This window comes from Pseudophryne corroboree, chromosome 4, assembly GCF_028390025.1.
Source record: "Pseudophryne corroboree isolate aPseCor3 chromosome 4, aPseCor3.hap2, whole genome shotgun sequence".
Lineage (NCBI taxonomy): Eukaryota > Metazoa > Chordata > Amphibia > Anura > Myobatrachidae > Pseudophryne > Pseudophryne corroboree.
The window spans coordinates 405,683,982-405,700,305 of record NC_086447.1 but is presented as its reverse complement, the minus strand read 5'-3'; the positions used below and the strand labels follow the sequence as shown (position 1 = coordinate 405,700,305).

The following is a 16,324-nucleotide window of genomic DNA, read 5'->3' as shown; positions in this document are numbered from 1 at the left end:
ATCCAAAGAAGACTTGTTTGAAACATGTAAATGCATCATAATTAACGTTGTGTAAATTGTTTCTGACATTAGGGGATACTGTAATATACTGTGAATGAATTTGCACATATTATGGGTGGCATTTGGTGAGGGTACAAAAAGCTAAAATTCTTTAAAATTAAACATCTGTTCTATTATATTATTGTGGCATTGTGTATTGTTTTCCATACTTTTATAGATATGTTGATACAGTAGACTGAGTATACATGAAAAGACAGACTGTATGAATAAGCTCAATTGGTTGTTGATACCTTACAAAAGTGAAAGTGATTTTACTGAGGATTACCATTAGTACTAGAAATAGCTAAATGCCATATGGACTTGTAGAGCATAGCTGAGGTTATCATTGTATGACTGCCTTTTCCACTTTGCTGAATACAGAATTATTTGATGAATTATAATGTAAAATGTTCTGCATGAATATGAATTGGTTACAAATGCATTTTTAATAATAATCTGGATGCACAATGTGTTATGTCAAATGATATATTAACAGTGCAGATGTGGTCATCCATTTGCCAAATATTAATAATTTATGATGCAGAACTACAGGTATATTTTTTTAAATGCTGTTAGATTTCAGTATAGGATAAATTACATAGAAGTTGCTAAGTTACAATTGTTTTTGTTTTACATGGCTAAAATTGTAAATGAGACTTGCATTAGTTTTATTCCTGGTTTTCTTATACAGAAATTGTTACATTTTATTGTTTTATTTTGTTATATATGCAACTGGTTTATTTGTGTGTTTCTCTGTACAATCTTCATCTTTGCAACTGCAGTAGCCATGTCTTCATGCAATTTTATGAGAATGGGGGTATACTGACCTTGAGCTGTGTTGTATCTAACAATCTAGTATATTTATTTTGAGCTCAATGTGATGTAATCAATAAAATCAGTAGGTCACAATGATATTGTAGTTTACTAGTACGGTATGTGGTCAGACTTATGGTCTTTCACTTTGTTAGAAAACAAAAATGTGGATAAAAAGAGGAGCCAGGGAGTCTTACAGCTGAAAAGAGCATTCAGCATCTAAACAAATATTCTAGTGTATAAAAAGCAAACACAATGCAGAAAAATGTACTGAAACAATATAAATGTATGGTTCATAGACTACACATTATTATAAAATATAAGACAGTTTAAGTAGTCATAAAAAACAGCTTGTTTAGAGATTAGTGAAATTACGGTGAAAGGTATAGTAATATAAATCAACCTTTCAAGTTGAACAGGTTGCTTTATAAAGTGGAGAGTTTGAACAATAACATTTTCGAGTTCTACTTTGACTTTCTCATTCCATGGAATGCAATTGAATGCTATAGTTATAAATGAGCATTTTTAGAATTTATTTATGAAAAAAACTAGATTGTGATAGACAAATTATTCAGCTGAGGAGTGTGGATGATTTGCCTACTCTCATGGAATCTCCAGGAGACTCACAAATTTTGGGTGGCTCTCCCAGACTCTGGTGAGAGTAGGCCAGTCTCCTGCATGCTACTTACTGCCACCCACTTCCCAAGTAAAGTGGGTGGTCCAGATGGCTTGATACACTGAACTGCATTATCATGGCTCCTCTCCCCATTTTCTGTTGCAGAAATTGGGACTTTATATAGTTGGGATGGGGCCACAATGATACATACATTGTACCATGCCCCTTGCACCTCCCTCCATGAGGTGGCAGCTTAACTGTCATTGAGTATATGCAGGATACGGAATATTTAAAGTAAAATTATACCAATGGAAAGTTCAAAATGTTAAGATGTGCCAAATATCTTGTGGAGGTATTAAAATGTTTCATCTTTAGCTACAGCAATACAATTGTTCATTAAAGTGTGTTTATTATTACATGCACATCAGAAAAACTGTTATTATATACCAAGAACATATAAGTGTAAAATAATGTACAGTATATGCAAATAAGAGAGTTGATCCAGATACTGTATGTACAACCCATCAACTACAAGTGTGGCCATATGTAAATAAATGTGGATATTCATTCTGTATATGGAGTTGTAGGAATTTATATGACTGTGACATATAGATGGGTCTTTCTTTTACTATTGTTAAATTCAGACAAGGACCTCTCTTGTGAGACATAGGTTGATATGTTCACTCAACATACTGCAACTATCCAGCAAGTCACAACATATAGTGCAACTACTGGATGGCCTATGTCATTTTACATAGTACCTCAATCTAAATTTTGGGTTCACGACAGTCCTCTATACAGCTTCTACAGTATATGTGTATCACCTACAGTATAAACACAGTAATATGTAAAATTGCTGGCAAAGACTGCCAGTGCAATATGAAATAATAATAAAAAGGAATAATATAAAATATGAGTGGCATAGCCCTCTACCCAAACAATTAATCAGCCCTGGAATCAGAAATCATTGGCTGGTTTGTACTATATTAAGACGAAACAAGCTTTGGATTCTTCTGGCAAAATAATAACCAGTCCCAGGTTAGTCAGCTTTAATGGAATGTACTTTAATGGAAACATGCTTTCCCAAAAGATACTAGCTCTATGCTTGCTCATTCTAGGACTGTTGCTCTGTGATAACTGACAAGATTGTGATTCCTGTGGCACTAGAATAACATTAACAAAACAAATGGCCACTATACTAAAAGAGAAAAAAATGATTAAATAAAACAAACCCTTTTTAAAAAAAAAAAAAAGAAATTATAATTGGGGAAAAGATAAAACAGTCATTTACCAATTTATTAAGTAAATCACTTAATTATGTATTTCTTTTCTATGTCTTGCATAAAAGTCCACTTCAGCAATCTCTATTTGCCAGGCACCCGCTACTATGTATACTATTAATGGTGAGCCTTCACTGTAGCCCTGTCTGACTCACTCTCTACACCTCTCCCAGCTCCCATTTGTAGGATGTTTCTCCTCTCCACAATCCCACAGTGACAAGCAGCACCTTTAGATTGAGTGAGGATCTGTGTCTGTTGGGAGCGCAAGCAAGTGTTAGACACTGTGATGTGAGTGCTGCATATATATGAGAGAGTCCCAGTGGAAAAGAGTGCCATTACTACTGCTTAGCATAATGTTTAAGAGGCACTACTACTGTGTGGCATAATGTGTATGGGGCTTTACTACTGTGGGCATAATGTGTAAGGGGCAATTACTGTCGTCTTAATGTGTAAGGGGCATTAATATTATACTGCATAATTTGTAAGGGAATTTACTACTGCGTGGCATAATGTGTAAGGGACACTATTACAGTGGGTATATTGTGTAAGGAGCACCACTACTGTATGGAATAATGTGTAAGGGACACTACTGTGCAGTGTTATGTGAATAAGGGGCACTTCTGTGTGGCATAATTTAAATAGGAGGTATTATTGTGTGGCCACACCCCTTCCCCATGAGACCACACTATTCAGCATGCAGTGCCCATATTTTAAAGATGGAGGGCACCAATGATCTTTCTGGTACATGGCACTAACATGTCTAGTTACAGCTCTGACCTGGAGTAACAAAGACTCACATTTCATGCCAACATGTGACCAGGATGGTAAACCACTTGTGATTGGCTGGTGATTGGCTGGTGGCTAATAGGAGTTACAAATATTCCCAGTTATAATAAAAATTGTGAATTGAAGTGTCATTATATGGAGATATTTTCTGTATGTATTTTCATTTTTCTAATTATTATTATTCATTTGTAAGATTCTACAATGTTTTATAGGGGAGAGGCTGTGCTGCCCATTTTTCAAATAATAATAATAATAATAATAATAATAATAACAGTAATAATAATGTTATTTTATAGCACTTTTCACCCAATAAAACTCAAAGTGCTTCAAATTTGCCATTACTACACAAAATACAAATTAGTTCAGCAAGGGACATAAGTGAAATGCTTGAGTAAACAGGTAAGTCTTGAGGCTGTTTATGAAGAATTCTAGAGTGGAGGCCTCTCCAACTGTACAGGGAAGTGAGTTCCACAGAGTTGGAACCACAAAGCTGAAAGCTTGACTATAACTTTTTATATAGCTTGAATATTGCATATTTGTCAAAACATGTAAGGATGTCATAATGATTTCCATACAAAGCAGTTTGTCATAAGTACCATCTGCCATTGGAACTCCATATTGCATACCTAATAAAAAGTACTGTACTAGATTTACAATATTTTTTTTTCTGCACTCCACACTACAGATGGAGCCCTGCTCATCTGTCCCTTCAATAGGATTAACTGGGAAAGTGATGTCGGACTTAATCCCCTGCTGTAATGACTTAATCCCCTGCTGTATTGTTCTCTCTGAATTGTATTGCAGCTGAGAACAATAGATGAAAGGCTTATGCCAATAAACCTTGGTGCACCATGGTGCACCAGAGAAGGCTAGATGAGCGAGGCTCCATCTGTATATATGCTATATCATTCCAAAATGTTGGATAACGGCAGACACATCTGTATATGCTTTGGGATTCAGAATATAATTTTTAGCTAAGCAGCATACATTTTACCACATGAGTTATAGAATGGATGAAAATATGAGTATGTGACAGTTGTCCTTTAGAAACATACCCCAACCGAGGCACAGGAAGCGCTTCCTTATAACCCTTGTTCTAATTTTCCCGGTGACTGCCATATATGACTGCCAGGCTTCTGTCAAAACCCAACAGAATGATGCCAGGAAAAAAAAGTGCAGGAAAGCTGTGGTCATGGTACATATACCCTGAGGAAAAGGAAAAAGAAATCAGTTATAGAATGTAAAAATGAACATCAAGTGATTCTCAACTTAACTAAGAGACACTATTGTTTACTTGTACAGTACAGTATACTGAATATACCATATTTATCCTCTTTGCCCTGGTAATCCTTCCCTTATTACATTATTCAGCAGTACAGTACTTCTTGTATATGCAGCATGCCTGTAGGAGGAGATACTCATTGTTCCTTTATTATATGTATTTTGCAATAGATTGAAGTTTCTTGGTATTTGTTATTCTATTTCAGATCAAAGAAAATGACCAGTGTTTTTATATTCAGAAACTTCCCTACAACAGTACTGTATATAAAACATGCGGTCTTATTTTCCATTATCTAGTGTTATTGGTTACTGAAGACGGTTCAAGAGAAAGGGAAACACTTATTTAGTACAAGGACAAGTGGGTGGATAAATTGTCTAAGCAAGTAAAATAATCAGGTTAAAATTAACAGAATGACTCAGGGCTATTGTGATAAAGCATATATAAATTATTTATTTGGTCTAATGGTAATACAGATAAAAAATATAAACAGAATAAACCACATGAACAAGTACAAGCACAAAGACATGCAGCTGTTGTATCAACCAGGGCCATAACTAGGGTAGTGCGACATGTGCCACCGAAAGAGCCCCGGAAGGTAGGGGGCACTGTTCTGCAGATCCTGCTAATTTTCTGATTTAATAAATCTCATCTGGCTGCCCCCATCTCCTGCTTACATCCATAAGCTCCTTTAGTCACACACACTCCTTTATTGAAGGCACACATCTCACAATACTTATGCTTCCAATACAGGCATAAATAGCTCCATGAATAACTAAGTGATAGCAATATGTAAGGTCATGGGTTTGAATCCTATTTATGACAGTATTTTAAAATATGTGCTCAGTGGCGTAAGTTCATCCCAGTTGCCCGGAGGCAAGATAAATATTGGCGCCCCAATATGTCCTATATTAAGACAAATATATGTATGTATGTATGTATGTATGTATGTATGTATGTGTGCGTGTGTGTGTGTGTGTGTGTGTGTGTGTGTGTGTGTGTGTGTATGGAGTGTACTGAAAAAAATGTATATACTGTATTTATACATTTTATTGTCTTTTATTTTAAATCACACATTGTTTAGCAGTCATACCCAAGATTAGAACCCATGACCTGTTACACTAACAGCAGACACTTTACTGATAGAGTTATTTGCTCCTGTAGAGAAAGCATGATAATTCTAACTATATGAAGTTACGTGTAATTGTCAGCGAAGTAACTTCATATAGTTAAAATTCTCATATTTCCTATACAGGAGCAAACAGCCTCATCAGTAAGGTGTCTGCTTCCAGTGTAATAGGTTGTTGTGGTTCCTAATCCTGGGTATGACACTTGTAAAATGTGTATATTCAGTATAATAAAGTGGGTGTGATTTGTAAGGTGCAGGGACCAGTGAGGAAGTCAGCCACTAAAAAGACAGTGGCAGCTATCAATTAACTTAATTCAATGGTGTCACAGAATGGGAGGAGAGGTGCCCCCTTCAGAGCAGAAGCCCGGCGGCAGATGACTCCATTGCCTCCCAGAGTTCTGCCTCTGTATGTGCTACAGATCTAGCCATGCTCATCCTGACTACATCCTGCTGGGACGTGCACTCCTGGCAAGGCTAGGCGAGCCTGCAACTAGCTGCGCCAGGCTTTTTGCCAGCACATTCACTGTGAATGGGGCATGTGCGTGTCTAAGACGCGGGTTTATCTTAGAGATGCACGCGGTTGCAGCAAATGAGGCACATTCGTAACTAGATGTAGCCACAATGAACATGGTTACATCTGTACATGTGCTTTAAATAAAGAAGGATGTGACTGAGGGTCCTGAGTATGACTGCTAAGAAAGGTATGATTTAAAATAAAGGATAATGTAACTATTTATGTGCCAATTCATGTTTATGGGGAGTGTTCGGTAAGTATAGGTGTTCTATAAATGCATATAGCAAGTGCTTTCACTGGGCACCTGGGCTCGACTACAACAACCAGATCATAGAATAGGAGTAGATAGGAATATCAAACTCCAAAAATAACTAAATAATACGTTCAATTAAAATTTATATTTAACAAATAACCCCTAAATGGTATCAGACTATCAATCACTGACAATCTGATGCCATACTGCATCCTGTGTCACAGGACCCATTTGTGCATGAGAATTGTTCCTGCGCATGCACAAAGTTCAGGATCTGAATTAGCCCCCATTTTCCAATGGCATGTCAACACGGTTATGTTAAATAAATGATTTTAACCATGTCAGCAATATAACTTTTAACATATTCATTAAGCATCATGTTTAAAGTTATAATGCTAACAATTAAAATGCTTTAAATAACATTACAACTGTGTGTTGTCTGCATTATCCTGTCGACAAACTGATTGTCAACATATTACCAACATAATGATTTCTTCTAATTCATACAAACTAAGCAGTTATAACAATGTGGGGAGATTTATCAAACCTCCTAAAGTCGACAAGTGGAATTGTTGCCAATAAGAGCAAACAAGATTCTAGCTATCCTATAATATAATGTACTAGAAAACTGATGGCTAGAAAATAACTGGTTGCTGTGGGCAACAGTTCCATTTGTTCTCTTTAGGTTTGATAAATCCTATGAGGACTACTTAAAACTGAGTTGCCTCCGAAGTTGCAAGACTGAACGAATCGGAAAGGACTGAGAAACCATAAAATGTATCAATAATAGTTACAGTAGCATAATTTGACTATTGTGCTTATAATATTCCCCAACTTCATGATAACAGTACAAATATACTTTTGAATTCAGGTGCTATAGTACACTATCATGAAATACATTGATACTGCTCTTGGTTTGGCCACCCAGGAGTGATCACAGAATCTCCTTAAAAAAATCCATGTGACAAATCATCTATAGCCACCCCCCCAACCAACAATTTATCTTTTTCTTTTTATAAAACCTTTGAATGTGCACACTACAATGTAAACACTCAGCAGAAAATACTGCCAAATTATTTAATCATTGAAAGTTCTTTAAACATTTAAATGTCATTGCTAAGAAAAATTGACAGATATGGCATTGATTAATATTGTTACATTTTATTATTCCTTTTACAGTAGGCAAACAGCATACAGGATTAAATGATTGGGAACAATATAGACATTCATAAATAAAACAAAAATTGCAATAGAGTAGATACATAACTACGACACACAAAACTCATAACTGCATTAAGATTAAAGATGTGCGGCGGACACTTTTCGGGTTTCGTGTTTTGGTTTTGGATCTGGATCTCCACTCATGTTTTGGATCTGGATTTCTTTTGCCAAAACCACCTTTTCAGGTTTTGGATCTGGACTTTTTTTGGAAAAAAAACATAAAAACAGCTAAAATCACATAATTTGGGGGTATTTTTGATCCTACGGAATTATTAACCTCAAAAACATTAATTTCCACTAATTTGCAGTCGATTCTGAACACCTCACACCTCACAATATTGTTTTAAGGGCCAAAGGTTCAACCGAGGTCACTGGATGACTAAGCTAAGCGACACAAGTGGGCGGCACACACATGTGGCCCATATAGGAGTGGCACTGCAGTGGCAGACAGGATGGCCGTTTTAAAAACTAGGCCCCAAAGAGCACAAAGCAAAGACAAAAAAGAGGTGCAAGATGGAAATATCCTTGGGCCCTCCCACCCACCCTTATGTTGTATAAAGAGGACATGCACACTTTAACAAACCAATTATTTCCGCGGCAGGGTCTGCCACACGACTGTGGCTTAAATGATTGGTTTGTTTGGGCCCCCACCAAAAAAAAAAATGCAATTAATCCCCCCACCATAAAAGAAGCAATTAATCTCTCCTTGCACAAACTGGCTTTACATCCTCTGATTTGTCACCCCTTTCAGTGCATCTTTATACTCAAAGAGTATTAATTCATCCCCACTGGAATCCACCATCACAGGTCCCTGTGTACATTCTGTAGGTAATTGTTGGTAAATGTCTTCCTGGAGTAATTTATAATTCATTTTGATGAATATCACCTTCTCCACATTTTGTGGAAGTAACCTCCTACGCCGATCGCTGAAAAGGTTACAGGCTGCACTAAACACTCTTTCGGAGTACACACTGGAGGGGGGGCAACTTAGGTAAAATAAAGCCAGTTTGTGCAAGGGCCTCCAAAATGCCTCTTTTTCCTGCCAGCATACATACATACATACTGTCTGACAAGCCTACTTGGAACTCCACCATTCTTTCAATGGTGACAGCATCATATGCAGTGACAGTAGACATGTCATTAATTGTTGGCAGCTCCTTCAGTCCGGACCAGATGTCAACACTTGCTCCTGACTGCCCTGCATCACCGCCAGGGGGTGGGCTAGGAAATTTTATTATTTTCCTCGCAGCCCCAGTTGCAGGAGAAAATGAAGGAGGAGCTGTTGATGGGTCACTTTCCGCTTGAGTTGACAATTTTCTCACCAGCAGGTCTTTGCACCTCTGCAGACTTGTGTCCACCAGAAAGAGATTTACAACATAGGCTTTAAACCTAGGATCAAGCACGGTGGCCAAAATGTAGTGCTCTGATTTCAACAGATTGACCACCCTTGAATCCTGGCAAAGCGAATGAAGGGCTCCATCCACAAGTCCCACATACTTAGCAGAATCGTTCCATCTTAGCTCCTCCTCCAATTTCTCCAGATGCTTTTGCAAAAGTCTGATAAGGGGAATGACCTGACTCAAGCTGGCAGTGTCTGAACTGACTTCACGTGTGGCAAGTTCAAAGGGTTGTAGAACCTTGCACAACATGGAAATCATTCTCCACTGCACTTGAGTCAGGTGCATTCCCCCTTCTTTGCCTATATCATAGGTGGATGTAGAGGCTTGCTGCTCCTCCATCCTCTGAAGCATATAGAGTGTTGAATTCCACCTCATTACCACCTCTTGCTTCAGATGATGGCAGGGCAGGTTCAGGAGTGTTTGCTGGCATTCCAGTCTTCGGCACGCAGTCGCTGAATGTCAAAAGTCGCTCGCAATTTTTCAGGCCACCAACAGCATCTCCTGCATGCCTTTGTCATTTTAAAAAAAATTCTGCACCACCAAATGAATTGTAAATGGGACATGCTGTAATTTTCCCAGATGTAATGCATGCACAATATTGGTGGCATTTACAGATATCACAAATAACCAGGAGAGTCTAAGTTGGGTAAGCCATTGTACAATGATGTCCCTTAGTTTCTGTAAGAGGTTGTCAGTGGGGTGCCTCTTATGGTAACTGGTGATACACAGCATAGCCTACCTAGGAACGAGTTGGCATTTGTGAGATGCTGCTGCTGGTGCCACTGCTGTTTTTGCTGTGGAAGGCAACATATCTACACAGTGGGCTGTCACAGTCATGTAGACCTTAGTCTTCCCTTCTCCACTTGTCCTTAGTCTTCCCTGCTCCACTTGTCCACATGTCAGTGTGTACAACCGCATTTTTTAAGACACTGAGGACACGTTTCATAATGTCCCTGTACAATCCAGGAATCGCTTTCTTAGTGAAGTGTATTCTAGATGGGATTTGGTACCGGAGACACACTACCTCCAACAATTGTCTAAGTTCCACAGCATGGACCGTGGATAATGGACGGACATCTAACACCAGCATAGTTGTTTTGGCCTCAGTAATCTGCTTTGCAACAGGATGACTGCTGTCATATTTCATCTTTCTCACAGAGGACTGTTGGACAGTCAGTTGCTTAGTTGAAGTAGTACAAGTGGTCTTCCGACTTCCTCTCTGGGATGACGATCGACTCCCAACAGCAACAGCAGCAGCAGTAGGCGTACCACTCAAGGATCCTCCGGAGGAATGCTGGATAGGAGAGTACTCGTCAGTCATGCCAGTGACATGGCCTGCAGGATTACTTACATTCCTGACTGAGGAGGAAATTGATTTTGAGGGATTTGGTGGTGTGGATTGCAAGAGCTCGGGTAAAACAGGAAGAAGGGATTTAGGTGTCAGTGGACTGTTTAAGCTATTACCCAAAGTTTCTCAACTTGATAATTACTTACCATGAATGTGCTGCAGGTGACATATAAGGGAGGGTGTTCCTAGGTGGTTAACATCCTTACCCCTACTTATTATGGATTGACAAATGCAACAGATGGCTTGACACCTGTTGTCCAGATTTGTGGAGAAATAATTCTACACCAAAGAGGTGGCTTTTTTGGTATTTTGCCCAGGCATGATAATGAGCACTTTCATCCCATGGCCAAAAACTGTCTCCACTGGTGCCTTATTCAAACAAACCACATCACCATCAGAATCCTCATTGTCAACTTCTTCCTCAGCGCCATCTACACAAATATCCTCCTCATCCTGGCTTACTTCTACACTGACAGCCTCAATCTCAATATCAGCAACTGTACTGCCGGTGCTTCTCCCAGAACTTGCAGGGGGCGTACAAATGGTGGTTGGAGTCTCCACTTTCCATACAGTCTTGGGAAGGTCAGGCCTAGACATCGCAACCACGGACACACTTGGACTCTCCTTGGGGATCTGCAGTATCTCTGAATGCACAGTTGTTTTTTCCTGTACTTTAACAAGCTTATTTTTTTTGAGAGGGGGAAGGGCTTCCATCCTTATGAGAATCTGAGCCACCAGTCATGAACATAGGCCAAGGCCAAGGCCTTTCCTTGCCACTTTGGGTCGTGAATGGCATATTGCCAGTTTTACATTTCTTATCAGATAAATTCTTTTTTTTTTTCTAAATATTAAATTTTGCTTCTTGGATTTTACATGCCTTCTATGACATTGAAGATTGAAGATTGGCCTTAGCAGATGACGTTGATGGAATTGCATCGTCAATGTCATGACTGGTGGCAGCAGCAGCTTCAGCACTGGTACTACGAACTGGAAGTGGTTCCTGATCTTCCACTGTTTTTTCCACCAAATATTTGTTCTCCATTTCACAGGACAGCACCCCTTTATTATTATAGCATACAGAACAGTGTCCCTTTACTTTCACAGCACCCCTTTATTTTTACATCATACTGCACCAGTGTTATTTTATTTTAACAACAGCACCCATGTATTTTTACAGCATACAGGATCAGTGTACTTTTGATTTAACAACAGTACCCATGTATTTTTACAGCATACAGGACCAGTGTACATTTATTTTAATAACAGCATCCCTGTATTTTGACAGCATACAGGACCAGTGTACTTCTAATTTAACAACAACACCCCTGTATTTTTACAGCATACAGGACCAGTGTACTTTTATTTTAACAACAGCAGCCCTGCATTTTTACAGCTTACGCAACCAATGTACTTTTATTTTAACAATAGCCCCTATGTATTTTTACAGCATACAGGACCAGTGTATTTTTATTTTAACACCACCCCTGTATTTTTACAGCATACATGACAGGGCCGATTTACTTTTAACAACAGTGCCCCTGTATTTTTACAGCATACAGGACCAGTGTACTTTTATTTTAACAACAGCACCCCTGTATTTTCACAGCCTACAAGACAGGGCCAGTGTACTTTTATTTTAACAACAGCACCCCTGTATTTTTACAGCATACAAGACCAGTGTACTTTTATTTTAACAACAGCAACCCTGAATTTTTACAGCATACAATACCGGGCCAGTGTACTTTTATTTTAACAACAGCACCCCCTGTATTTTTAAAACATACAGGACAGGGCCAGTGTACATTTATTTTAACAGCAGCACCCCTGAATTTTTACAGCATACAAGACAGGGCCAGTGTAATTTTATTTTAACAACAGCACCACTGTATTTGGGCAAGTGTACTTTTATTTTAACAGCACCCCTGAATTTTTACAGCATACAAGACAGGGCCAGTGAATATTTATTTTAACTGCACCCCTGAATGTTTACAGCATACAAGCCAGGGCCAGCACCCCTGTATTTTCACAGCATACAGTGCCCCTGTTCCCTATACAATACAGTGACAGCCAGGACAACTCATGTACAGCTGCAGCACCCCTAACAGCACGTGAAACACCAGTGACAGCCAGGACAGAACCCCTAACATCACAGGGACACCAGTGACTGGACAGCACTTCTAGAGAGCACACACTGATGCCACCAAATTCCACCACCCACAGAGAGAGACGGAGAACTGACTTCCTTGCTCTTCAAGTCTGCAGTGCTGTGCGGCTGTTTATATGGAATCCAAAACCTGTGAGAATCCGACAGCGGGATGATGACATTTTACCTCATCCTGGTTACCGAGTCTGGCAGGAAGTCCTGAGCTGGACTTGGATCCGGGCTCGGAGGATGTAGTTTGGGGGGGTTTGGTTCTCTGAGAACCAAACCTGCTCACCTCTAATTAAGAAGTGAGTAGAGACTGCCATGATCACAAGAACATACATCGTAAAAGATTTGTTGGTTTCTAATGTAACTCATCCGTTGCGTAACCTCTGTATGAAAATACACAAATAGATACCTTTTTCCAAACTTAGTGATAGGATTATGGGCCTAATTAAGATTTGGTTGCAAATCAGCTATTGTATGCAAATCGGTCAAAGTTTTCTTACTGCGCACACATCTGAGTTACAGTGCACAGACACAGGGAGTGAATTTGCAGTGGTGGTTGCACCAAGGAATTAGTCGCAAAGTGAATGACAGGAAGACAGCATTTGGGGTTGCGTATGGGGAGTGGTTGGGTAAACACAGGCGTGTTATGGCCATCCAGATGGCATTTTCTGGGCATGCATAAATTATCAGTTATGATCTTGCTTGCTACTGGAGAGCCCTCTGCATTCCAGGAGAGCAACTCAGCCTGAGAATCTACAAAGGCACTCAGACTCTGTGACATGACCCAATTTGCGATGATGGTACCGATGTATCATAAATTATATGCCGTGAGAGGGAAACTGTGCCACAACAGTGCTCAGATTAATTTGTGCCCATATTAGCATATAATTGCATATGACAAAAGATGGCATCAGTAATAGCAAGAACAACCACATCTGAATTAGTCTACTTTTTACTTTATATGTGACCTTTTACTGCAAGAAAGAAATTAATAAAAAGTTGTGATGACACTTAATTATCTAACAACTCCTATCAATTTCTCTTACATTTTTGATAGAAATAGGGTGGATTTTTTTTAGCATAATGGTGTACAGGACATTAGGTGGCATTGACATGACAAATCAGGAGATACTTACTGACAGTAACACATTATTAAATTCATTATGAATGCGAACATTGCATGTTTTTTGCAAACCTCATTTACGTAGGAGTTGACATCTGTGTTTCACTAAAAGTCCATCATCGATAATTAGCTTGCACACTCACAAAATTAAATCCCCAATTTAAATGTTTTCAATAATAAATGTACCATTTCTGTAATTGCGGCTGCTATTGTCTGCAGCTGTTGGGTGGAGGGGACCTACCATGCTATCCGATCAGTAGCGATCTGCAGTGTGTCAAACACTGGGAAGGGTGCGGGAAGGCAGAGGGACCATCTGGTCCCTGTGAGAAATGCAGCAGCAGGAAGTTTATTTTCCCTGCAGCTGCACACATACCACCAGGTCAGATAAAGCACTAGCCGGTGTGGTGGTATCTGATGTGACCATGCCAGGCTAGTGGTTAAGATGTCTATGCAAAGTTATACTTATACACACTAAAGTCAGTGCCATATATTAGGTTGTATTGCTCTCTGGGAAGTTTCTGTTTATCTCCTCAGAAGCTGTCTTTAGATGCTGTAGTGCCAGACAATTCTGCTCTGACCTTATATCATATATAGTAGATAGTTATATGGAAAGAAGAGTTATACTGTTTTTAAGTAGCATGATTCTGTAAATATGCTGATGATTAAACTTTTCCAATAATGTTCTTACCGAGCACATCTTTTACGCAATTAGATGACTTCTGGACTCCAAAGTGTTATCACAGAGAGAAACTTGTCATAAGCACTTATTTATTTTAAAACTATGACTACAACACACTATGCTTAATGATGTTAACACTGTATTACTTTTCTCACTTGGATAAGCTTCCTCTATTCCCATATGCTCATCACAAATCTTGACTCACAGTTCAATTCCGTTTTTACCAAGCTTTACCTTTTAAACTGATTTTGAATTATATTTGACATGACTCTTCAGCAAGTAAAACTTTTTTCTATTATTTGAATTTAAGACTACAGATTTGCACCTATTCTGTAAGTATCAAATACTTTTTATTCTTTCCTTGAGACAAAGCATATTTTGTGATGCAGATAATAATACGTATATATGTCAAATTTGGTTGAAATAATGGTTACAAAAGGCCTTTCTGTGATACAGCATGGATGCTACAGTACATAGAGATGTAGCCACTTTCATCTATCCTGTGATGTATACACTCATGCGCAAGTTGCCATGCCCCAGTACAAATAGTCACACCCGTGATTAGAAAATACATTGTCAATGGGCCACGAGTGTGATTTTACAACCATGGTACCTGCAAAAAAAAACTATTCATGGGTGCCCCTATACGCACACTGGAGGCTAGCTACATCTGTACAACCTAAATTTTTATCTAGAATGGAGATTTTAACAGAATTTACTAGAGAGTAGTGATGAGCGAGGTTCGGTTTTACTCGGTTTTACTCGGTTTTACTCGGTTCTCAAAACGGCATCTTATTGGCTATCCAAAACACGTGACATCCGTGAGCCAATAAGATGCCGTTTTGAGAACCGAGTAAAACCGAGTAAAACCGAGTAAAACCGAATCCGCTCATCACTACTAGAGAGCATTGCCAATCCTGGTTCACACTGATCACTACTCAGATTTATAGTTTACAAAATTGCAACATTGCAACATTCATTGTCAGGTTAATAATAATTATTTATAAGTAGTAATTAGATGCAGAATTACTTATTAAAGTTTATGATAGAAATTCCCTTCTGAAATGTAAACATACATCAATATTTGTTGATGTTAATGAAACATCATGGGGTTGATTGTCAATGCAGCAGTTGGCCAATGTTTTAAGTCTGTTCATGAGTTTGAATCACACTGTGGATACAGATGGAGCCACGATCATTTGAGGCGGCTCCATCGCAGGCGTGCACTCCTGACGTGACTAGGTGATCTGTCTGCCTAGTCACATTGGGAGTGCACAGAGATGCTCTACCATTCTCTGAATAGGAGAGCATCTCTGTCCAGGCGTGCGCACCCACCCGGACGGAGACGCTCTCCCATTCTAGTGAATGGGGCACGTCTCCATCATGGGCGTACCCGGGCGGTGACACCTGAGTCGATAGACACAACTTGGCAGGGGCGCATCCAGGAACAGATGGAGCCACGACAAGCATGGCTTCATCTGTACATCTTGTTTGTCAGTGCTCAGAGATGTAGTATAGATTCGGATATAGGGTCTGTGAGTATTAGTGGAAGGTAACAGGGTGGCGAAGCCACTGCAGGCATATCACTGAAAGCAACTGCATCTAAGACACTGAACTGCTCACACAGGAGGCCATACTTAGATGGAGAAACTGCACCTGCCATAGGGCTGGCTCAAATTTTGATGGTACAAC

General features: G+C 39.2%; 1 protein-coding gene across 5 annotated transcripts in view; it reads right to left on the bottom strand.

Moving 5' to 3' along the window:
- ADGRB3 (adhesion G protein-coupled receptor B3) overlaps positions 1–16,324 on the bottom strand; it is a 1,362,616-nt gene that overhangs the window by 141,500 nt on the left and 1,204,792 nt on the right. For all 5 annotated transcript variants that reach the window (XM_063916752.1, XM_063916755.1, XM_063916756.1 and 2 more), the window contains one exon: positions 4,590–4,740. In XM_063916752.1, coding sequence (XP_063772822.1) covers positions 4,590–4,740 — 151 coding nt within the window. The remainder of the gene's footprint in view (positions 1–4,589; positions 4,741–16,324) is intronic.